This window comes from Anguilla anguilla, chromosome 13 (assembly GCF_013347855.1).
Source record: "Anguilla anguilla isolate fAngAng1 chromosome 13, fAngAng1.pri, whole genome shotgun sequence".
NCBI lineage: Eukaryota > Metazoa > Chordata > Actinopteri > Anguilliformes > Anguillidae > Anguilla > Anguilla anguilla.
The window spans coordinates 490,095-516,221 of NC_049213.1; the positions used below are offsets into that span (position 1 = coordinate 490,095).

Below are 26,127 nucleotides of genomic sequence, written 5' to 3' on the forward strand. Positions count from 1 at the left end.
ATGAACAAACATGACATGAACAGCCATAACTAATTATGTTCTTGCGCGCAGAACTAGTTATGGTTGTTCATCCTGTCTATGCCAATAGGAGTGTTTTGTTATGATCCTTAATACGTCAAAAAGGTTAGTGGTGTATTTCCTTTGGCGTGTTGAGCTCATATCGGAACAATTCTGTGCACTTATTTCTGTGCCTAAATTAGTCCAATCGACATATAGCTAGGTTGCAATGGTTGGATGCGTTTGGCGGGTGTTAATTTATTAAATTGCCGCATCTCGTATAAACCTGGGCTTATCTCGTAGATTGTACACTTGGTGCATATCGTTAATTGCATATTTTCCCTTATGATTAATGTCTACCTGCAGAGTCGCATGATAGGCTATATAAGATCCAGAAGGAAAAAAACGGATATAGCGTAACGCTCCAAAAGGACTACAGTGATTAAAAAAAAAAAAAAAAAAAAAAAAAACTAAACCAATCCAAAGGATGATAGTCGTTACACAAATGAACAATACGGTATTCTTTTTTTATTGATTTCATCAAATAGAACCTTAATTTATTCTCGATTTCTTTTTCTTTTTTTTAGCAATTGAGTTTTTTTTAGTCCTTTACAAGTTACGTACACTCGAATGGGGTGAATAACAATAGCTACGTCGGTCGAATTACTGAGAGAAGAGGCTCAAAAGAATTTTAAAAAGTACTGACAATGTATTGACTGTGCCAAAGGGAATTGTGTACTTGCTCACTGCACTCGCAATTGACTAATTGACAAATGAAGCACATTTAATTTAAAGGATGCGAGACGAGCACTGTATATAGTTTCCTAATTGGCTGTTTGTGCACTTTTTGCTGGTGTAGCGGTTGTGTTGGCATTTATATCTGCTGAATGTAGTGAAATCTGTGTAAGAGGCTCAGCATGAGACGGCATATGCCTACACTGAAGCTAAGAGCAAGCCACGAGGGCAGGAGGTCAATGGCGTATCGTCGGCACCATTAGGCTACACCGTGACTAGAGGAGCCCCCTGGATTTGAGAAAAAACCATGAGTTTGCGTCTTAATTACCCTGCCCATAGAAAAAAAAAAAACGCCCTGATTAATCTATACATGGAATTAAGACGCACTCCATTTCACAGACTCGACAATTAAACGCAGTTGGAAGAACGTATGAATAGGTAAGGTAAGGGTATTAGGTTAGGGCGGCTGAATCGTTGGCCATCTTCCATCAATCTACCAATGCACACTGAAGATTCAGACTGCATCGTGGGTACCTTTCCATCCCCACCCTCCATCATTCCCACCATTTATACTAACTAATGGTATTTGTATGGTTTTATGTTGCATTTTAATGGTTTTATGTTTCTTTTCTGGTTGTTATTTATTCAGAATTATCATTTTGGTGCTTGGTTATTTAGAAACTTCCAGTAGAGCTTTGATGATGTTGTATCTTTACTCCCTGATATGGAAATGCTGTCAGCCAGGTGTGTCACTGTTGCTCATATTAATCAGGCTCTTAATCCACTCTGGATAATAGCGGCTGCTAAATTAAAGTAATGTAGATTCCAGTCTTTCAGGGTGAATGTTTTTTTTAATGGATATTTCTGGGGCAGAAATAATTGTCTGCTCTGTGAGCTTCACTAAAACCAGGTGATTTGCAATGCGCTAATGCATTCCTTTTGATTAGACCAGCAGTTTATTAACTATGCTTGACTAGCCGGTCAAGAAATGTTTAGTGGGGATGATCATTGTAGCATTGTGGGACGAGCTGGAAATGTGAAGGACCTACGTTGAATGTTGAAAGAAACTATGAACCGAAACACCACTAGCTTAGGAGACAGACTCCCTTTACCAGAGTCCATCCTGTTGGGCCCATGAGTTTTCTGTGTTTAAGCGAATCGGCTGATGCCCCTTGCATGTCCATTCTTATAAAGCATGTTGGTGGACTAAACCTGGCTACTGCACTCATTAAGAGAGGCGTATGAGTCTTCAGAGACTGCTCACGGTCCAGTGGGTTTAGGGAACAAGCCGGTGTGTTATCTTAATTTAAACTCTTTCCTTCGTTTCAGGGCCTTTGGCATTGTTTAAATCTGTCTGCCAGATATGTTTAGTCATGCATGCCGAGGATAAATGCTGCACCTTTTCTTTCTGCAGTCCCTGCCTCCACCATATAAAACGATTAGCTAGGCACAGATCTTTTTGTTTCTTCTGGGGATGTTCCAGCATGTCATTGCTAGACAAACATAAGCCTGATATCGTTTGTCTCCACACTCCGTGCTGGGGCATGTCTTGAATGAATAAGACGCTGTAACCAATGGCCATTCCGATGGGCCTGAGGTCTTAGGCCTGTTTCTGCCGCCCCTTTACAGCGTATATACTGTACAGTTATGTGCAGCTCAGGCCTGTCACACTGCATAAGCCAGGCAAACATTAAGTTATTGGTACCAACATCTGCTTGCTTCAGCACATTTGCATTTGTGTTTGGTCCAAAAAGTGGTATTGCGTCTGGCTGTATTGATGCCAAGCGCTTAAAAAAATACATCAAATGGATCCCTTTTGATGATTTGATTCCTGTTGGGAGTCATTTGCTTATGTGCGAAGATGATGTTCATTCGGGATAGATATTACTATGATTTTGGCTGCAGACTAATAGGACAAACTTCGTGTTATGGCAGTATTTTGCCACGGAAAGGTCAGGAGATGCTGGGTAATTCAGTTATGGCAGAGCGCCTATGAATCTGTCAGGGGAATGTGTGCTCGCCTGTCAGCTCTTTATTGTCTGCTGGTGAAGATTGAAGATCTCAGGAGGACTTGTGCTGATTGGTTGAAAATGTCTGTGCCAGTGTTCTGGAAGCAGAGTACCTGCAAGAGGCACCTGCCGCTAAAGGATTAGCTACATCCTGTTTTAATCTTGTTTGGTCATGAAAGAATGTGGTTGTTTTTTTCTCTCTTTTTGTAACCTCCCTCATAGTAGATGGTTTGATATTCGAATGCTTTTGTAATAAAAAAATAAATAACATTTGAGTGCAAAAATTATTAGAAAAAAGCAGTGTGTCTTTACTGGAGTTGTCTTCCTCCCATCCTGGGTTGTGTTAAACCCGAAATAAATCTCACTTTAGTGCCTCCTCTGTTGAAAATGGAAGTTGCTGGGTCGGATTGTTGCTATGCTGTTTGACGGACACGGAACTTATGTGTGTGTTTTTTTTGAGGGAATATTCAAACGTCATTTTTGGCCAGTGTTGACAGCCCTACCTCACGGTGCTGAGCTTCTGAACATGTTTCAGAATGGGGTGCCCAATGGGGCTATGAGTGCAGACTCTTGTGTGGCACCACGGTGTGACAGTGCTGGCAGTCCCTGTGGACCTGGCGGGGCATCTGTAATTCACATTAAGAGGGGAAAAACGCTGTTCACACACTACACCGGCTGAGACACAGCGGTCTAGCAAAAACGGTTTACTAATCGGCTACACATAGTGCTCAGGTGAATAAGCGTAAACGGATCTAAAAGGCGACCGTTTCCACATCCATTAGCGTCATAACAGACATTAAAGGTCTTATATATTCTGAATGAAATTGATATGAGGTGAATGCATTCATGTTTTAACAGGCAATTAGCAAAAGAGCAATCTTAAAAAGTCCCAAGTTTATTACGAGCAATTTATAGGTAAATTAATGTGAAAAGCAGACCAAAGTGCTTCAGAGCAGTAAGAGCATCAGTACACATTAGTTTAAGTAACTGGTAGAACATTATTTACCCAAATGATCAAAGAAAATGACTCAAATTGACAAATTAATTTCGTCCAGAGAGACCGTTTGAAATTCAAATGTCTATTGGATTCTCTTTGGGGTAATTTCATGTCTCTGTCTCTCTCTTACAGTGTGGGCAAATTCATTTCATGCCAAAGGAATGAAAATATGTTTTGCCAAATACAAATGACAGGACACTGACAATTTCTAGTCCAGGCTACTTACAGGGCTCATACACTGAATTATCTCAGTGCATAAAGCATAGGTTGTGATTAAAGGGTGGCTTGCGACTGCTAGTTTGTGGGTAAACAGTGAGCCCTAGGTACCCTTTAGTGGTAAGAAAATGGTGACCATTGTTCAGCTCAATGGTCTGTTCTCATCATTATATTATATTATAAATTGCTTAGTTTAGTAATGTTCTGAAGTTCGTGGATGCATTAATGAGGCATTGTGTAAAATGGAGACAAATAACACAGTTGCAGCAGGGGGCACTTCCGTGTGCATTGTCTAGCATGCCAGATTTGGGGGTAGATGAAAACCAGCTTGTACCAGTTTATCTCTGGGGTTGTTTCCTGTTGAAATAACTAATAAATGCAGGTCCTTAAAAAGATCCCAAAGTTATCTGTCAGTCTAGACAATGTGCCAAAGATCAGTAAGAATCCATCTTATGACATGACTGAGTGGTATAAACGCAGACTGCAAAACACAGGAAAATTGCTTCTCTTTTGTTGCCATATTTTTGTGAGCCCGATGAGTGTATTATAAAAAATTAAAAAGTGGAAAAGGAGAGCCTTTTAAATCTTTCCCTCTTATTCTTTCCCTGGGCTGAAGACATTGCTCAGGACTGCACACAGATGCACACACACCTCTGCTTCGGTCTCAGTAACAGTTGTCATAATATTGAGAGTAACGAGCACTGCAGGACCAGGAAGTGGGAAGGGGCGCCATATAAATCAGAGAAGCCCAAGCTAATGCGCGCTGCGCAGTGTTCTGCAGCTACTGCAGTCCTCCACAATCCCAGGGTCCTGGGATACCATGCGAGTGGGAAAGGTGCTTCATCTGTCCTGCTGGTGAGCCCCTCCTTCAAATGCACCCAGCCTTTGCCAAAGGATATGTATCCTCAGACCACAAAGAAAGTGCCAATCAAAGGTGAAAAATGTCAAAATATCACCTCAGTTTTTAGAGAAATTAATAACTGGATCAGTGTTCTGTTTGGTGTTGGGAATGTTTTAGGGTGTGTGTGCATGTATGTGTGTGTGTGTGGGGGGGGGGGGTGATTTCCAGGGGGCCAAGGGAGAGGTGGGAAAAACGAATGGCATCGGTTTAAATAAACAGCAACAGCAAAATTAAGACAAAGTCAGCACGTTGCAAAATAATACATTATGTTAAACTAAGAATGAAACTTTATCTCAGGGAGAAAGATGAACTAAATACATACCAGCCAAGTGAAATATTGTTTAATCTAGTTTGCTGCACTGTCTGGGCTACTCAGTGAAATGAATGAATGAAATATCGTGCACTGAAATGCTACCACTAGAGCCTTCTGTATTTTGGAAGGGTGTCCCCTGCACCCGTCCCATAGCTACAGGAATCATGACTTCTCTCAGGGGGGATTCATTGGCGTTCATGTTTCATCAGCCCGTGGACACTGCTTGGTCAGAGAGGAGCACGTAAATTATGGGATTGCTGTGACTAGGGTTACATTGAAATGTGGTTTATTGGTTCCTGAGGAGCAGCTGACAGTGACCCCCCCTAAGGACCAGCCCACTCTGACTCTCCATCATTTCGCTTATTGATTTCTTATGTTATTTATTTTAACTCTTTTCATTGTAAGTCACTGCTGTGCAAGGTTTCCTTTGATGTAGGCTATTTAATCACACTGTAGCAAATACAGTGGACATACAATCGCTTGCGTAGTATGTTACATGTCCATGTTAGCTAATCCAATGCTAGTTTACCAGCTGCTACCCACTATCTCAACACTGAGCAGCAAATATCCCTGTCTTCCATGCAAAATTTCCCAAAAATCACCATAGTCAGGAAATTAATAGGTGTACAGTCCTTCCCTTTCCACTGCTAGAAGGAAGTATTTTAAAAGGCCTTTGTTTGAAGTGAAACACACGCCACAAACACGGCAGTAAGCATGCAAACTGTGCGCAGTACAGCGGCCTGCATTACAAATGCAATCCCCTGAACCAAGCTTTGAAGCCAAGCTTCCCAGTGCCGTTGTCAACCCTCGGGCAGAGCCACGCTTGGGGAGGAAAATGTTTCTTAACTAGCTTGAAAGCTCCCCATGCGATGAATGCACCTCAAGGCACCATGACTCTGCATTAAAGCTGCAGCCTAGTGTGGAATGAGAGGGGGATCCGTTTCCCCGCGCGTTGCTCAGTTTTTTTTTTTTGTTTTTTTTTTTAAACAGCGCGCAGATGGAAAGTATCCAGAAGTATCACAGGGGGGGAAATTGCAGAGGGTTGCGTTGGCACGGAGCCTGGGGCTATTTCTCCCACTCTCGTTTGAGTCAGGCTTCATTTAGCCACAGATACAAGACGGCCGGCACTTCGGTAAATACATTTCTAGCCATCGACCTCAGAAAGCATAAGAACAGCTTTTTAATAGGTGTACAGTCCTTCCCTTTCCACTGCTAGAAGGAAGTATTTTAAAAGGCCTTTGTTTGAAGTGAAACACACGCCACAAACACGGCAGTAAGCATGCAAACTGTGCGCAGTACAGCGGCCTGCATTACAAATGCAATCCCCTGAACCAAGCTTTGAAGCCAAGCTTCCCAGTGCCGTTGTCAACCCTCGGGCAGAGCCACGCTTGGGGAGGAAAATGTTTCTTAACTAGCTTGAAAGCTCCCCATGCGATGAATGCACCTCAAGGCACCATGACTCTGCATTAAAGCTGCAGCCTAGTGTGGAATGAGAGGGGGATCCGTTTCCCCGCGCGACGGGCGCGTACATCCAAGGAGAGGGACAGAGGACGTCTGTGACATTGTGTGTGTCTAGTCTCAGCCAATCAGATTCTCAGTGGAAGGATAGCTCTGATTGGGCAGTTAGGGTTAGGGCTAGGAACACATGCACAAACCAGGCAAGCTGGGGAGGTGGGAGAACAGCCCTTTTGATGCACAGCAGCTGGTCGTCACTCAGGGGGTGTGGCTGTCTGCCCCAGGTTTGTCTGGGACCTGGAGTTCTCCCTTTCCCTTCAGAATGGAGCAAACAATGGAGCTGGAGGGAACACTGGAGAGAAATTAATGCACTCGAGTACTAGTGGGTTCAACTACTTGACATGTGGACCAATATTGTTCTGGTTGCAGGGAGAAATGTAACACATTTGTGTTCCTGTTCTTGGAGGCGTCTGACCTGTTTTAACAAAGACAAACGAAAGGAAACAAGAAGACAGACTTACACGCCAAACAGGCTGGATATTATCCCGGGAGTGAGATAATTGAGCGAAGATTTGATCGCACGGCTTGCATTTGAAATGGCCCACTGTGCTCTGCCTGTTCCCCACGCACGCTGTTTATCACACCGATTAACGGGAACGGGCTGTGGGAGGCTCTTTGGGCAGGCTCTGGGGAGGGGGCGGTGGCAGGCTCTGGGGAGGGGGCGGTGGGAGGCTCTGGGGAGGGGGCGGTGGGAGGCTCTGGGGAGGGGGCGGTGGGAGGCTCTGGGGAGGGGGCTGTGGGAGGCTCTGGGGAGGGGGCGGTGGGAGGCTCTGGGGAGGGGGCTGTGGGAGGCTCTGGGGAGGGGGCGGTGGGAGGCTCTTTGGGCAGGCTCTGGGGAGGGGGCAGTGGGAGGCTCTGGGGAGGGGGCTGTGGGAGGCTCTTTGGGCAGGCTCTGGGGAGGGGGCTGTGGGAGGCTCTGGGGAGGGGGCAGTGGGAGGCTCTGGGGAGGGGACTGTGGCAGGCTCTGGGGAGGGGGCGGTTGGAGGCTCTGGGGAGGGGGCGGTGGGAGGCTCTGGGGAGGGGGCGGTTGGAGGCTCTGGGGAGTGGGCGGTGGGAGGCTCTGGGGAGGGGGCGGTGGGAGGCTCTGGGGAGGGGGCGGTTGGAGGCTCTGGGGAGTGGGCGGTGGGAGGCTCTGGGGAGGGGGCTGTGGCAGGCTCTGGGGAGGGGGCTGTGGCAGGCTCTGGGGAGGGGGCGGTGGGAGGCTCTGGGGAGGGGGCGGTGGGAGGCTCTGGGGAGGGGGCTGTGGCAGGCTCTGGGGAGGGGGCGGTGGGAGGCTCTTCAGGCAGGCTCTGGGGAAGGGAACCGTTCGGCCTTCGGGTGGTGCTGGGCTTAGCGGGACCGGCGGGAAAGACGGAACACAGTAAGGAGCGGAGCATTTGCAGGCCGCGCACGCTGTTATTACGCTCAGCGCACAGCGGGGGCCTGTCTGCACTCAGAGTCTCAGCCCTGGGGAACCCGAGGCACGGCTTGCTGGCGGGGGGCTGTTCACCCGTGGCATGTACCCGCAGCATGGACCCTTGGCATGGCCCCCGGGGGCCTGTGAGGGCAGGATTGAGGGGAAGGTGATTGGCCCTTGCCAAAGCGGTGTGCAAACACGCTCCGAGCTGCGGGGGGCTTGATGCTGCCTGGGACGGTTTGGCCACGTGTCACATTTGGAAGAGGCGAGCTCTTTCTGCCCGCTGGGGGCGGGACTTGTTGTCAGGGTTCGGCGTGTGCCTCAGACACTTCAGCCTCTGTTTAGAGCTGCAGCTTCCCCGCCTGCCCGTGGAAAGCCTCCGGGTGCTCAGATTTTACTCAGCACTCAATCCACCAGTTAAAGCAGTCGATTCTGCACCTCACCTCGTTTCTTCACTCTGAATCGGTTGCTTATTAAGGCTATTTGTTTTTTATTTAACCTTAATTTATGCAGGGTAAGTTGACTGAGCACACCAGCCCATTTACTCCAATACCCTGTTAATCCACCCCCCCCCCTCCACCTCAGCCAGCTCTCTACTTGTAGTGAGTGCAGAGCTATAGCCCAAACTATTACGCATGCTCCAGGTACCTGCTTTACTATGGACTACAACGGGGCGGGTACTTACAGTCCATAGGCAGGTGTCAGAGAACACCTGTCCCAGGTTGCCACACCTACTGAATACAAACACAGGGGCTGGGCTTACTAATTGGCTGGAAAGCGGATGATCTTACTCGCTAGAAAGCTATCCACTAAAGAAAGAAAATCTTGGCTTCTATGTTCAGTTATTTTACTGCTGAAGTGCTAAAAAGAAAATGCCGATTGCATGGGTTTAACATAACTACTATTTGAATAACTGTGATTTATACAGTTGACCAGTAGCAAGCTATTTCAGACATGGCCATGACTTATATTTGCAATATTTTTATATTTACTTTTATTTAAAATATTTGGCAATAACAGACATTTCTATAGAAAACTGGTGGTGAGAGAGTGGGGGACAGGAGACTAAGTTGAAAGCCTGGCAAGGAGAAATGAATGCTTGATATTCTCTCATACGAGAGCAGATACGGATAATCTACAAATTCCAATAAATTTTCGGACAAAAATATCACGCTTGTCTCTTTTCATTCATTGCTGGTTTCCATTGCTTTTCTAAGCAACACACCAACTGCAAAACGACCTGCTTGACTTGCCATTTTAGTGGAATACAGACTGAAGTAGCCTGTGAGGGCCTGAGAAATCAATTTGCAGTATTATGTTACCAGTTCTACTGCCAGTTAAAAATGAAATGTTTTCAATGTAGGGTTTTAGTTACTTCACGTGTAGTTACACTGTCTACAAGGTTGGGGTCAGTTAATTGAGCTTCTTACTTGGCCTGTAGCAGGAATAATATCTGTGAGCCATGCTGTTCTTTACATTGCGCCGGTATATCAGATAGACTGATCAGGCTCTCTCTACATGGACAGCAGATGCTGACTAATCAGAATCCTCCTAGGCTGGGTAGACAAAAGCAAGTATAGATATAGCACTCTCACTCAGTGGTCTCCCATTCCTCAATTAAGAGAGTATGTGAAAGAAGCTGAAGTATTTAAATGGAAACTTAATGTCTAATAATACAGCATGTGAGCCGGCTACATAAGTATTTGTTAACAGCAGATTAATAAATACATTTCTCTAAAGTTACTGGAAATGAGCATTTAAGTGCTGCTTTTTAAAAACGTTATTCCCAGGGGAGAACGCCCCTGGACCCCCTAAGCACTGATGTGTCAAATCACCCCTAAGTCTCCTTTTACTAAGTTTGAAGAGATTAACCATCTGAAGTCTTTCCTTGTAGCTTTTAGCTTTCATACCAGGAATCAGTTTGGTTAATTCTTTGAACCTTCCAGAGCCTGTATGTTTCTTTTGTATGGTCCCCAGAACTGCATACAATACTCCACGTGTGGACTAACAAATGTATTGTATAAGATAAGTATAACTTCCTTGGATTTATACTCAATACTTTTGGCTATATATCTCAGCATCCTGTTGGCCTTTTTGGCTGGACCACAACAGTGGGGCCAGCCCTACAAACGCGAATGTCTGTGACTGACTGACTGAGTGACTGACTGAGTGATGGAGTTACACCGTGCATGTCTGTGACGTTGGCCGGTTCCAGGTTTTAACCTGGTTTAGTTTTAGCTACCATTTAAACTGACTATGATGGGAAGATATCCAAATGAAGAGGAATAAACTAGTAGTTTAAATTGAATCGAGACACGCATGAAAGAAGCTCAGCGTAAGTCGTTTGGTACTACCCCCATAAACAGCTTTTCTTTTCTTTTCTTAGAAATAAACGGCAAGTTAGCCAGCTAACCACATTTAACGACAAGCATGTTATCGCTAACGTTAGCCTTTATGGAGGTCACACATTGTTAGATTTCAGGTAAAAGTAGAGTGGCTCATTTACAGACTTTTTGCCCAGCTAATGTTTATTTATCTGTTTACTCGTTGTGACTGATTCATTTTCGGGATTTGCTAGCAAACCCTGCTTCGACTGCTATCAGTGATGGGTGTAAAGCCACGGTTACATAAAGTTCACATTAGTCTATAGGTCCCAAAGTAATGTTTAATTATTGTGAAATATTTCAAACTCGAATTCTGTGTTTTCTAATGTGTTAGTCTAACAAGTTGGCTAGGTGGTGTAGTTAGTTGTCTGACGCTATCGTTAAGAGGGCAAGAGGTCTAATTTACTGTTGAGATCAGCCCAGTTTAATTTAGCAGACGTTAACCTAATAGTTACATGCATCGCTGTTTGCTTTTTATTAGTCACGATTGTGCACTTTAACCCGAAGTTTACAATAGACGAGTTTACGAATTAAGTAGGCTAGAATTCCGCAATCTGCTTTACCCGAGTGTGTAGATTGGATGGCTGATTTATTTCTTTATGTAGACTATTTATTATATTGGAAAAGTATTTGCACTGAACTTTTTCACTATATCAACTTTAAGAAAAGCAACACGCTCTGACTTATCTCATCGCGACCCATTAAATCTAATGGCGCAGACGTTGCTTCATAATTTCAAGCTGCTTTCCTAAGGGCTATTTTGCATCCTGCGACTTGGGTTACAACAGTGAATATGTACGGATTCCTAGACGTGCTGATAGCAGAGACTGTACAAAAGGCTGATAGTGACCACCCTTTCTCATATTAACCTCAAATACGCAAGACAGAAACAGTATGCTAGCAAATTTATGTCAAGTTCTATTCATTTATATGGGGTGGTCGATACACGTCCCCTTAGCAACCACAAGCTAGCGCTGGACCACCTCTGACTTATTTGTCGGCACAGAAAAAAATTGTGAAAGTACTGAAAAAATAACCACTGGATGATAACAAGGACATTTTTTCCTACATAACTAGGTACAGGTTGTTACCAATATTTCGCCTATTTCATATATAGTTGCAACTTGCAAATCAGTTTACGTTTTCCTGTCTGATTCTTGATTCTTGGTTCTAGACCAGCCAAGTGTTGGTTCCGCTTTGGAACCAGTTGTCCTGGCCGAGAGCCGTTTCTTTTGCTGTCGAAAAGCGAAGAACTGGTTCGCGATTAGGCACCGGCTCCGAACCAGCCCTCAAAATGCCTTGGTGGAAAAGGGGCATTTGTGTTCTACCCTGTAGCCAGTTCCAAACCCACTCTGAAATACCTCCTGTAATTCCTACTGTCTTCATTTTGCTAATAATTCTCATGTGGTACCTTATCAAATGCTTTTTGGAAATCTGTGAATGTAATATCATAAGCCTTGTTATAGTCAAGACACTTGGGAGTTTCTTCAAAGAATAGGCCTACCATAAGATTTGTCAGGCTTGACCTTCCCTTGTGAGAACCATGCTGGCTATCCCTTAGGATGTTGTTATTTTCCAGAAGCACTTCTAACTTGTCTCCAATGATAGATTCCAGTATTTTAGATGTGATGCAAGTGAAAGTGACAGGCCGGTTGTTTCCTGGATCAGTACAGTCCCCTTTCTTTTACATTGGTATTATTTTACCTCGCTTCCAGTCCTCAGATATTTCTTAGCTAGGTAGGTTTGACTAGGAATTTTTGTGTTTTAACAATAGTCTGTAAAAAAAAGTCAAACCCCCCCCCCCCCCACCCACTTCCTCAACCACAAATAGGGACCCCCCCCCCCCCATAACTGGTCACTCAATTCAAGCACTGCTAACATGCTTATTACAGCAGTAGCAAAACGCAAGCTAATCTTAGCCAACTTGAGCCCTGAGTTTGATTACAATACAGTATCAAGCATGGTGAAGCTGGCTGGCTAGCACTATAATTAAAAAGAGTGGGCCTACTCATTTTAGTTTTTTTAGTAGCCTCGATGTGTCTACTGTTGGGTTTGGCTGACATTTTTCGGTGATGACTGATTGCACGGTGATCTTTGGTACACCTTTCACTGCAATGTCCCAAACATTATGGTGCCTTGAAATGTGGGTGGATATAACTTCTAATATGCACTTTGATTGGTCTCTGACCTTTTTCACAATTTTCCTTCTTTATGCAATTAAATCTTATAAAAGGGAACCCAGTTCTGGTTCCTAACATCAGTCATATTCTGTTGAACATGTAAGATCACATTTTCATGATCATAAATAATAAAAAATAAATTTGACACTTTCGTAAGGAATTTTTTGGGTATTATATTATAATAGTATTTTGGAGGGAGAAATTTGCTTTGATTTTGTATGGAAGTGTATGTTCATGGTCAAAAGGAACGATTTTACATGAATTTCTGAAATTAGGTATTTTTGAGATTGTGAAATGATAAACTTGCTTTAGCCTAATTGATAATATGTGTCATGCATACTGTATTATGATATGAAATGTTGTTTTCTGTTTATGCTGTTGTTTGTCTGTGTTCAGGGTGTATGCTGTTATTGCCATTGTCTCTTCAGGGTTTATGCTGTTCTTGCTTGTGTCTGTGTTCAGGTTCTAAGCTCTTCTTGCTGTTGTCTGTGTTCAGGGTCTATGCTGTTCTTGCTGTTTTGTGTGTTCAGGTTCTAAGCTCTTCTTGCCGTTGTCTGTGTTCATGTTCTAAGCTCTTTTCACTGTTGTCTGTGTTCAGGGTCTATGCTGTTCTTGCTTGTGTCTGTGTTCAGGGTCTATGCTGTTCTTGCTGTTGTGTGTGTTCAGGTTCTAAGCTCTTCTCGCTGTTGTCTGTGTTCAGGGTCTATGCTGTTCTTGCTTGTGTCTGTGTTCAGGGTCTATGCTGTTCTTGCTGTTGTGTGTGTTCAGGTTCTAAACTCTTCTTGCTGTTGTCTGTGTTCAGGTTTTACGCTGTTGTTTCTGGTGGCCTGTGACACCACTGGTCCGGACCCAGCGCTTCTCTCTGCCTCCCTGGACCCCCCACTGTCCCCCCAGTCTGGGGTGCTGGATGAGGGGGGTAAGATGGCCTCGCTGACTGAGGGGGGGAAGATGGCCTCACTGGATGAGGGGGGGAAGATGGCCTCGCTGGATGAGGGGGGTAAGATGGCCTCGCTGACTGAGGGGGGTAAGATGGCCTCGCTGGATGAGGGGGGTAAGATGGCCGCACTGGACCCTGACGGGCCCGCTACCCTGAGCTTCCTGGGTGGCTCCCAGGAGTCCGGCTTCTCCAGCGAGGAAGCAGAGGACCCCAAAGCCCTCCAGTCCCAGTACTTCTGGGATGAGGTTGGGGAGGTCAACGGCACCAATTTGGACCCGGACTCCACTGACGGTATGTGACAACAGCACACCTACCCAGGAGTCTTCTTTCATAATGTGTGTATTATGCTCTAGTGCCCCTGTGTCTGTGTGGGTTTCTTCTGGGTACTCCGGTTTCCTCTCACAGTCCAAAGACATGCAGGTAGGCTAATTGGAGACTCTAAATTGCCCATAGGTATGTGTGGAGTGTGTGGGTGAATGGGGTGTGTGCCCTGATTTTGGTGACCTGTCCAGGGTGTGTTCCTGCCTCTCTTCAAATGCATGCTGGGATAGGCTACAGCACCCCCCGCGACCCTGACCAGGATAAGCAGGTACAAGTAATGGATGGTTGAATGTATCCTCTAGGGTTCTCTGGTAAATATTTATCTTAGGGCAGAAGTGCTGATCTAGGATCAGTTTTACCTTTGACCTCATAATGCATATGGTTAGGATATGGACAGGGGAAATCTTGTCCTAGATCAGCACTCTCTGAGAAACACATACAACCTTTTTCCTGAATGCAGCATTTCTTAACAGAGTCTAGCCCCCAGGAGGAAGTAGTTGAAGGTTTGCTGTTAATCAGCTGCCAATTTAGGCCTTGAAAACAATGTGTGTGAATGCTTAAGCTAATCAGTGTGTTAAACTAACGCACTGGAAGCCAGCAGACCCTGTGGATCTCCAGGTTTGGAGTTGGAGATCCTGAACATAAATGCTTTTGGAGGAGTGTCATGGACAGACGTTTCCTACAGCACTCCATATACTGCTAGTGGCTCTTTCCTCAAATATCACTTATGAATCTCTTCAGGTGTTTCTTATGAGGGGTTTTATGTAACTTACTAGGTTGTGTGAAATTTTTTTAAACTAGCTTTTTTGTGGGCGGTCTTGGGCTAAAGAGAATAGACCATGTATTTGCAGCCTGCTGTCACGTGATGATTCACTTTTCCATGAACTCAATATTCCTCGTCAGACATAAAAAACTAAGTTAACAAAAAGGGGGCAGGGAAGCTTTGTGGATCAGTCCACAGTTGAAAAAAAGAGTCACTGGTATGTTTTAGAGATCATTCTCAGCTGTCATAATACTGCTATTTGGGTGACAAATCAAAGCCCAGTCTTGCAGGACAGGCATGATGACAGGTCTCTTCCCCTGAATGTCAAAGCAGCCATTTGAGCTGAAGAGGCAGTGATGGAAATGGCTATTCAGCTTCATTAGATCACATTAATATTCATCTCACTCCAGCCTCCCTCTTGCAACTACTGTTTGAGCAGCTGATTGTCCTGGATGCAGAAGTGAATCTGCGGGCCCAAAGTCCTGCGTAGTGCAGTAGATGTCTGGAGGTTTGGCAGGAAGGTATGTGATCAGACTGCTGTGGCACCGAAGCCAGCCATTCACAGGACGGGAGGGACACGCGCGTTGAAGAGCCGAAAACGTGGCTCGCTATAAAAAGATTTGCCGTATTGTAAACACTGAATCACAGAGGCAAGTAACATACGCCATATTCAGAGCATACGTATCTTATCCCAGCAAATTTAATGTGGGGGTGCGGTTGCCCGGTTCAGCGTTAGTATCGTCTCGCCCGCATGCTCGCCGTCACAGAGCTGGGAAAATTTTGCTGCGCTCCGCAGATGGTGGGCTTTGTCCCCCCCGCCACCCCCCACCCCGTCTCTCCCCCCAGACGGGCTTTAAATGGGATTCCTTCTGCGGGAAGTCTGCTGCAGTCAGCTTACTGACTTAAGCAGCACAAGCACTTTAATCCTTCTTGGGAGAGGGGGACCTTTTTTTTGTGCGATGCAGGTTGTGTTTGTTCTTTTTTTCATCGCTGTGCCTGTGCCCTGTTTACTCTGAAAGTAATCCCCCCACCCAGCCTGGCCTCCAAACAGGTGGACAAAGGGATCTGCAGGTCTGCAGTGTGTCTGTGATGCTCCTGCTGTCAGTGGTTAGGTAACCACACCACACCACACACTCTCAAAAATAAAGTCACAGGGGAGGTACATTTTTGTTCTTTAGAGAACAAAATATTGAATTGAGAATGAATTCTCAAATATTGTACCCTGAATGTACAACAACGTTCTATTTGGGTACTGATAAGTACCTTTTATGAGCAAAAAAGGTACAAATAAATTGGGTACTGCTGGCTAGGGGGCGCAGTTTTATGTACCCTTAGGGTGCCACCACAGTGCCAAGCGTACCTTTTATACCTTTTGTCTGAGTGGATCAGCCGCAGCACCAGCCCCTCTCTTTGGTTTGGTACTGCTTTTAAGGTCTCTGCTGTGGTGTGTTACATTCCCCGAGCATATGTTAGCTCACACTTTGTGTCAGTCTGTTTAATTGGCTGCAAGGGGAGAGCGAGTTGTTGTGGGAATGATTGGCTGTTAGAATATTAACAGGATTCCCGCTGTGGCTCTGTCATGGGAGTGGGGTGGGGTGGGGAGGGGAGGGGAGGGGAGGGGGGGCGGGGGGGTGGGCAGCCGGGCAGCCCAAGCAATCTGACAACAGATCAGATTTCGGGTTAGTTAGCGCTAATCACACCTTCCTCTTTGTGCAGACTCGGTAACGTCACAAAAAAAACATTTTTTTGCTTCTTCTGATAATTTCATCAGAATAATGCATTCAAAATGACCAAATTCAGTTTAAACCGTAAAAACGGTGGGCCTCTTTCCCCACAAGCTAAAACTGTGACAGTCTCCCTTGATGTCCTCCTGGTTTTTGTCTTGTAACCATATTGTAATCTGTTTTATCCTAATTGGGTATGCCCAGTCATATCTGTCTCATACAGGAGCTGTGAAACTCTGCTCTGACAGCTGTCAGTTTTACTGGCTTCACTCAGCTTTACTCACTTTGTTCTTACATCTAGTGACATTTCAGAACCTCTAGTAATAAGATCATTTGTTCGTTTATTAATTGCATGGATAGGCCGAGAAGCCTACTGTCCCCAGTAATGCTGCTTCTTTAACTGCAAAGCCTAATCAGCTCATTTGCATTATTTATATTTCAAATAAAGCAGTCGCTTACAGCTTTTAGGATTCCTTCTAGATACAGAAAATATGATTTGACCTGTATCTGGGATATTCCCCAATTTTAGAGAAGGTTTATGCAAATTATTATGTATCTATTGTATGCCGAGCGTAAATGTAAGTGAAGTGTGCTGAAAGCATACGGTATGATTGGTTCACTGATGGACATGTCTAACATGCCAAAAAAGATTTTAAAGGCGATGCAGAGATACAGGCTATACATAATATATTTTGAAATGTGGAAATGTGAACTTGGGTTGGATTTTTAAAATAGCAATTCTACAAAACTTTTAATACAAAAATCCTTAAGTAAACTAGTGACCTAGTTTTTTAGATGAGAAAGTACTATATTACTGGAAAAGATTTCTGGAATAATTCTTCTCATTATCAGCTTTATGAGAAAGAAATGATAGAAATGCTCTTTATACTTTAGCTGAATATCTTTCATATCTAATAGCTTAGTATGATGGAAATATGCTATAATAATGTTTTTGAAATGGCAAGACACTTTGTAAAGCTATAAATGCATTAGGTAATTGTTAAGAGATCAACATTAATGGAATTGAGGGTTTGAAAAAATATGAAAAACTTTCTAGAAGTTTGCTGCACAAGTGACACTTTGTCAACCCCCGCCCTTCTGCCACACTCCTTGGTTACTGTTGTTAGGTAGGACAAAACATTTGTCAGGAGTCTCCCATTGAAAACTGTTGGAAAACCTCTATTTTAAAATTGGTTTGTATTTTGACTTTGTAGTTGTCTCTCATTGAATATTTTCTTCGAAATTTCTACTAAATGCCGCCAACAAGACCTTCTGTATGCCATTGAGTCAATGGTTTGCTTGATTTGTTGTGTATGTTAGTGGCTAAGTTTACAATATGAGCTATTCCAATTTTGTTTAGTCTGTTCAGAAAATGTGGACCTAATTGAACTTGTAATTCACGAATTGAAATAAACCCTTAATGGTCTGTAAGTAATAAATACACAACTTCCTTCCATGTCCAGAATTGGTTGAATTGAAATGTAATTAATTCCATCCCTGTTAATATCATGATTCCTGCACACTTACATTGTGTAACGGCACACTGGGCAGAGAGATAGCAAGCCAAGCAATATCAATACATTGCTGAATCGTAGTTTATTAAAGAGGCTTCGAGATTTTAACATCTCTCTTTTTACAATAGTCCTCCTTGTATTGTTTTAAGTAAGTGTATTTGTTCTATTTTGTCATTTTTATACGATGAATGCAAATAAATCAAATCAAATCAAAATCAAAGTTGTCAAAAGGGGCATTAATATCTCTCCGTAATAACCACCCAGTGTGGCGTGAAACTGAGAACACACACAGCTTGCTTACATGTACAAAGAATAAATAATTAGCCCCTTAGTGCACATGCCAAATCTGGCCAATCCTTGCCCATTTAGGGGGTACCCTATTTAAAGCATCATAACTCCAAATGTGAACACCACAAAGAATGAAGCAAGACATTTGTATCATTTACAATACTGGCTTAGATTCATAATTTTTGCAAAAATAAAGTGCCACAAATGCAATTGTCTAGGCAAAAAATCTAAAATGAATTTGCGTGAGTTTTAGTTCGCAATGAAATACTGGGAGATTGCATATATACAGCAGGTTAAAGTATACATGTCCTGGATCAAAAACTTCTTGACCACAAGTTCATAAAATCTAAGGGTGGATATGTAGAACTACTAAAGATCTGTGAAGCAAAAACTAAGCAGTGTACCCAGCATCTCCAAATCAACCCAAAATGTCTAAATTATGCATTGCTGTAAATCACAACAACTTCAGGTATTTCACTACAAATCAACTGTTTTCACTCAAGAAACTCACTGTTACATAATTTTCAAGTGGTAATTACAAGCTTTCTGTCAGTTCAGTGGTCTACAATAGCTAGGGGTCCAGAAACATATCCAAAATCTCTCCAAAAAGGAATATAATGCTTTTTGTCCATTGTAAAGCATGTAAATGAGCCCCTTATAGAGGTTTAAGATGAAACAATGATATTAGATTTAAACAAAATGCAAACATATTGTCACACAATGCTGTACAGTACCTAAATGTGTAATAACTAACTATTGTGTATATCTATACTCTGTACTCTCGTATGTTTTCTTGTATGGGGATGGGACGATATGAAAACATATATGAAATGTTCAACCGTCCACCACGTTTTGGTAATGTTCAACACTCTCGTCATCACAGTTGCATGCATCACAAAAGCTATTACACTACTACCTAAGGCTTACATTACAGTGTGAAATATCCACATTATATAATACCACTAACCTATTTAAAGACACTCAATTTCAAAAATAACGTATATAACCGAAATATTTTGAGCAGTAATACTTACATAGCAATGATGAAATTTTATCTGTGTTCTGTAGATAGAGACAAAGACAGTAAATCAATGACAGTTCTATCCGCTTCTGTTTTGCTCCAGAAAATGATGTCAGATAGGTCTATCAGCAAACATATAGCTATGCCCAGAAGTCCTCAATAATAATAGTATTTTCCAAGAAATTACGAAAAACGTTATCCAACATTTCATTAGGTGCAGTGTCTTTTACTGCTACCACAGAGTGAATGCGTAAGTGAATGCGATGATAAGAAAAGTTTTGGTTACGCTGACCTATAAAACGCTATTCCAAAAGCACAATTAGACATGTTATACATTGTTAGAAAGCTTATACTCTCACCTACTGAATAAATTAATTGTCAATCAAGCCAGACTGTACTAAAAACGGCGACAACACCGTAAACAACACGTGTGGTATTACGCACAGCTATTTTGGAAGGTACCCAGGCATCACAATGCGTGTATATTTCACAAACGGATTGTCCAAGACAATATATGACCACTCAGACTCAAAAGGGACATCTCTACGCGTAAAACCAATGGTAAGGTTGTATATTTATTCAATATTTAGTCCCAGATATTGACTGTAGAATGACATGGTATCATTTTTTAAAACTTTGTCTTTAATAAACTTTTGGTTTATTTTGTTATTCAGTGAGCAGCGTTTTCACTGCTGGATTGGCATTAGGGCTAATGTCGGGTTTATCTTGTTGCTATAATGGAATACAATTTTTGAGTGGTGAAAGAATATTTTTATGAATGCCCAGATAGACAATATTGTCCATTATGTCGTGGGTGGGGGGTGTAGTTGCAGATGAGACTGCAGGTAGGGGTTGCGTGTTAAATGAACGACCAGAGCGACAATGATGGGGCTGCGAAACTCCGTATTCGGCATAGCTGTCGTGTATCGTCAACTAATGCAACTGAAACAAAGCGTTTCTGCTTTTAACTCGTACTTAGTTGCAGTAACACTGAATGTCTGAGTTCAGCAATCTCGGCACGCCGGCGTGCCGACCACTAGGGGCTTTGCGCTAAGAGGTTAACGTTACCACAACGCAGCTGCTGGAAGATCCTACCAGCTTCTGGGCACGGCGTCTTCGTCCGGTCGCCCTCCGCATCGACGATGGCATTCACGGGGGGTCACGGAAAGCGGTCGCTAGCTAGCGTTAGCTGCGTCCAGCTTTGTTGGTTCAGGTTTTCTAAAAGGTTCTAAAATGTTCTCGGGCTATTGTTCGGTTGTGGGTTTGTGCCGTATGGTTGATTTGATTGATTGACAGTAAACTTGGTTTGACATGCAAATGGTAGAGCTATGAGAGCTACGTGAAATCCTTCAGTCATGCCTTCCTCAGGACGTGGCCATCTTGGTCCGTCATTCAAAGCAAGCTAGGAATCCCCCCCCCCCCCCTTATTCCGGGTCACGGGGTCAAACCACTTTTCAACATACATTATCAAACATGGGCTGCATCTGAATAGTCAAAAACAATTACGTCCTATGTCTTTTCCTAACCACTTTTCCTTGACCTCGATGGAAAACGTCATGAGGTCAAGGAAAGATGTGAAGGAGAATTCATAAGGACTTAGGAAAAAGACAACCGCGGTGCTAAGAGAATCCGACTGCACTTACACTAGGCTACATAATTATGCGACGGCGGATGTTATTGACGTGAGTCTGCTGTGGTGAAACTACAATGTTCCGAAGATGGACTACTAAAAGCGCATCTTAGATACTTCGCCCCGTGCGTTCTTATTGTGTTGTTTCATGCAGGGCAGGCTATATAAACGTGGACAACCCGGTGAAAAATATTACTTCATTCCCAAGGTTGGAATTGAAATAAAAAAGAATATAGGCTACCAGTCACAAAAGTGAAATGAAATGGTTGTCACATTGAGAATGGTTTCTCACACTCACCCTCCTGTCCACTCATATTTATCGACATGAATTCCAATTAGTATGATTGCATGAAAATAATTGTTAAAGTTATGCAAGATAGGCATAACATGTTAGGCCTACAAATCTACTACTGTACATATCATCATTAAGTTTCAAACATGTTGAATTAAAAACAGCATCTGGCTAAAAACGTCTCATATCCCTTTTTCTTGAAAGACAGATTACTGTGTTGTGATTAATATGCTGATTATGATCTGATTATAAGCCTATGCATGTAATGAATGTAATGTAATAGCTTAAGAACCACCACACAACTCAGTCATGTTGATTGTTTGTTTTTGTGAACGGCCGAATGGTGCGTCGCTTTAAATGATGCTGCTGCAAGGAATTGTGGGATGGCATTATCTCCTTTCTTTTCGTAAAGGAGGGTCCAGTGTCCACTATGCTAAAGGAGATAAGAAAGGAAGCATTTAAGCACCTTTCCTTAGCATTTAGAGAATTCGAACAGCTGTCATCATGGCTGCCACTTAGATACCTCCGGGTCATTTCACTCAGTTAGGAACCTTCCTAAGCAAAAAAGACTATTCAGACGCAGCCATTGTCAATGGTCAAATATCATTCAATTGCACATCAAGCAAGCTGGAGACATTTATGAACCCACTAATTCTAAAAGTGGGATTTTAACTAGATAACTAACCAAAATAAAGTAAATACCAATAGGCTTAACTAGGACCTGAGATCTAGTAGCACTCTTAACTAGATAACGTGGTGTGCCGTAAAGGTAGGGTTCAGGCACGGCGTGTCCATTGTGTTTGAGGGCTCCTAACTATGATCCATCCAGGCTGTTGCGATGGAGTGCAAAGGCATGCAGAGACATTACATCAGTGGTGAGATTTCTGGAGAGGGCACATCTGGTGGCGCATGTGGACATGGCCGCTGTGGCATGGTGACATGAATTCCAATTCCAGGGGCAGCCAGTCAGCCTTCTCACCTGGTCATAGTGATCAGCTCAGCCTTCTCACCTGGTCATAGTGATCAGCTCAGCCTTCTCACCTGGTCATAGTGATCAGCTCAGCCTTCTCACCTGGTCATAGTGATCAGCTCAGTCTTCTCACCTGGTCATAGTGATCAACTCAGCCTTCTCACCTGGTCATAGTGATCAGCTCAGCCTTCTCACCTGGTCATTTCTGTGAGTGATGATGGATTGCTGTGCTTATGCACACCTTAATACACCTCAATAGAAGCAGCACTGAAAACATTGAGATGTACAAGAACTGAAGACAGCTTCCGTTTACCGGTTCCATGGTTTCCTATGGGAGCTGCTCAAAAGCACATGAAGCCAATTCATGGATGCAGACACGTTTGACTATGGGCCGTTGGCCCCAGAGCGTGCGCACTGGGTACCTAAACATGAAGGATCACTGTAAACGCAGTAATAACGTTAACCCACGGGGGTGCGCTGCGAAAAAGCTTTCAAATCTTCTGATGAGCTGTGACATTGCTGGCTAGCTACAAGATGTTGTGGAAGAAAACAAGTTACTCATTGTGACAAGGCCATTTATAATGTGGTTTCTAACATTTCTGCAAGTTAAAGTAATAAATACTTCTCCCTACTCTGTCACAATCCTCCCTCATCTCCACTGCTCTGTCTACACTTCCCCCTCCTGCGTCTTTCTCTAACCTACCTGTTGATCTTGCCACCTCCACCCTCAACTCCTGCCTCTCTCAGTCCCTCGACTCACTTTGTCCTCTTGTCTCCAAACCAGCACGCTCCTCACCCCCCTGCCCATGGCTGACCGAGTCACTACGCTCCAGCAGAACATCACTGCGGGCTGCAGAGAGGAAGTGGAGAAAATCCCGATCCTCTGATGACCTGACCGCATACCATACCCTGCTGGCGACTTTTACATTTGCCCTCACGTCTGCAAAAGCCTCTTTTTTCCAATCCAAGATCAGCGCATGTGTCTCTAATCCACGTAAACTATTCTCCACCTTCTCTTCCCTCCTCATTCCTCCTCCACCCCCACCTCCCTGTTCCCTCTCCGCAGATGACTTTCTGGCCGCCTTTGAAGGAAAGGTGGCTACAATCCGGAACTCCTTCACCCATCCAGTGAGCCCCCCAACCCCCCAGGACAACCCCACAGCCATACTGACCTCCTTTGAAATGCTGGAGGACTCCGATGTATTACAACTCATCACCTCTCATCGCGCAACCACCTGTCCACTTGACCCCATCCCATCTAAAGTTCTCCAATCTATCTCCAGCGAGCTCCTTCCCTATCTGTCTTCCATTGTTAATTCCTCTCTCTCCTCTGGTCATGTTCCCTCTGTTCTTAAGATGGCTCGTGTTACCCCACTACTCAAAAAACCCACCTTAGACCCCTCCGATGTAGCAAATTATCGACCCGTATCCCTTCTACCCTTTCTATCCAAAACCCTTGAACGAGCAGTTCTTAAACAATTAACCTCTTTTCTCCATCAGAACAACCTGCTAGACCCTCACCAGTCTGGCTTCCGATCTGGGCACTCAACAGAGACTGCACTCCTAGCTGTGACGGAGGCACTTGCCACTGCAAGAGCCTCACGCCTTTCCTCTGTCCTGATCCTTCTTGACCTGTCTGCAGCTTTTGACACGGTCAACCATAAAATACTCCTCTCCACCTTGGCTGGGATGGGAATTGCCGGGACTGCCCTGTCTTGGTTCGCTTCCTATCTTGCAGATAGGACCTACCAGGTCACCTGGAAGGGGTCTGCCTCTGCTTCTCATCCACTTGTTACGGGAGTGCCGCAGGGATCTGTACTGGGTCCTCTGCTGTTCTCCTTATACACCAGATCTCTTGGTTCAGTCATTAATTCACATGGTTTTTCCTATCATTGTTATGCAGATGACACACAACTCTTCTTTTCTTTCCCCCCCTCGGCCACACAGGTCAATGATAAGATCTCTTCCTGCCTGGCTGACATCTCCACCTGGATGGCCAGCCACCATCTGAAGCTCAACCTCAACAAAACTGAGCTGCTCTTCTTCCCGTACAAGACCTCCTTGCTTCGTGAACTCTCAATCACGGTTGATGGCACCACAGTGACTGCCTCTCACTCTGCCAAGAGCTTGGGGGTGGTCCTGGATGACCAACTGGACCTCAAGGAGCACATCAAGGCAACATCAAGGTCCTGCAGATTCCTCCTATACAACATCAGGAGGATTCGACCATACCTGACGACGCACTCCACCCAGCTGCTCGTCCAGGCTACGGTGACCTCTCGCCTTGATTACTGCAACTCTCTCCTTGCAAACCTGCCAGCTTGTGCCATACAGCCACTACAGATGATTCAGAATGCCGCTGCCCGGCTCATCTACAACCTCCCCAAATTCTCCCACGTCACTCCTCTGCTGCGATCACTTCACTGGCTACCGGTCGCTGCCAGGATCCGATTCAAAGCCCTGACCCTTGCCTACACTGCCGCCAACAGGACAGCCCCCATCTACTTGCAGGACATGACTCAATTCTATGTGCCTGCTCGACCACTCCACTCTGCGGCAGCAGGGCGTCTTGTAACCCCTCCCACCCGCCCAAAGGGATCACAGAGCTTCTCCACCCTAGCTCCCCAGTGGTGGAACGAACTCCCCGCCCCTCTCCGAACCTCCCCCTCACTATCCATCTTCCGCCGTGGCCTGAAGACTCATCTCTTCAGACTATACCTAGAATAACCACCACCACGCTGTATATATAAAAAAATAAAAAAAAACCTTTTTCCTGTCACTTGTTACATGTTGCCCCATCCCTGCACTTCTTGGTAAATTGTATTTGTCCTAATACTGTAGCTTATTCTTCTGCCTAGTTTGGCTTTGCAGATGTTAGACCAGGATAGTGTTCATTGTTCTCGGCTAGAAATAGCTGTACAAAATAAGTAATTGTACCTTACTGAACCCGTGTTCAGCAGTTGTCTACGATCATGAAAATGCACTTCTTGTACGTCGCTTTGGATAAAAGCGTCTGCCAAATGAATGTAATGTAATGTAAATAAGGCAGTTAATGTTTTTATAGAAACATCCAGCAACACTTGACTGTATGCGGGCTAGCTAGACTGAGTGCGCTGAGAAGTTGTGGTTTTCTAGCCAACTAAATAACTATATGTTTTACAAGGTAGCCATTGTGTCGTCTTACCCAGCTAGCTAGGCAGTAGAACAGTTGTACTGTTAGCGAACTTTTCCCGAATACTATAAAAAATTTGGTGGCACTCGACTGTAACATTAACATATCTAGCTAGCAGGCTAGCCACGACTGTTCGAAATTCTACAGTCAAATGTGCATGCTCCATTCTGTTCTACTACTAGCTACTGCTGAGATAGTCAAGTGAAATGTGGTTGGTAACTTGGTAATTCGATTGTAGTATAACGGATGCTCTCTGCAGTTCCTAGCTATTCCTAGCCTGACCGCGATCTCAAGAAAAATGCACCATTGTGAAAAGCGATTGCAGACAGGAACAGCTAATATAATTGACTATTTATCTGCTTGCTTTGTCTTGCATGCATGTATGGTGCATGAGAGGAAGCAAAAGATTTCATCCTTATTAAGTTTTTTTAAGGAAATGGAAACATGTAATCTGCTTTATATTTTTGGCTATGTATATAAACAATGTGTAGTCATAAAATAAGAGCTTGTCACTACCTGAAATATTGGCTTGTTTTCATTGTTTACAGGAGAAAGTAGCTACAATATGGTCAAAGACAACCTTTTTATACGATTTAGCTGTACTGTAATGTTGTTAATCCTACTATCCTGAACTCTGGTACTGACATAGCTAATCTAAGCAATACAAGGTGGAAATTATTCAAGATAAATAATTTAAGGACTAATTAAATATAGCTATTCAATTTTTTAAAAATTTATGCTGGCCTATTTATTTTTCATATGTGATTACTTGTTGTCATCATCAGCACCCTCATCATGCAAAGACAGGCGGTCTTTTGTGCTTGTGTGTTTTCATATGATGAGTGTGACTGT

General features: G+C 44.0%; 1 protein-coding gene across 1 annotated transcript in view; it reads left to right on the forward strand.

The window, feature by feature from the left end:
* podxl2 (podocalyxin-like 2) overlaps window positions 1-26,127 on the forward strand; it is a 49,471-nt gene that overhangs the window by 920 nt on the left and 22,424 nt on the right. Inside the window, exon 2 of the mRNA XM_035386823.1 lies at window positions 13,446-13,871. Within this exon, the coding sequence (XP_035242714.1) occupies window positions 13,446-13,871 (426 nt within the window). The remainder of the gene's footprint in view (window positions 1-13,445; window positions 13,872-26,127) is intronic.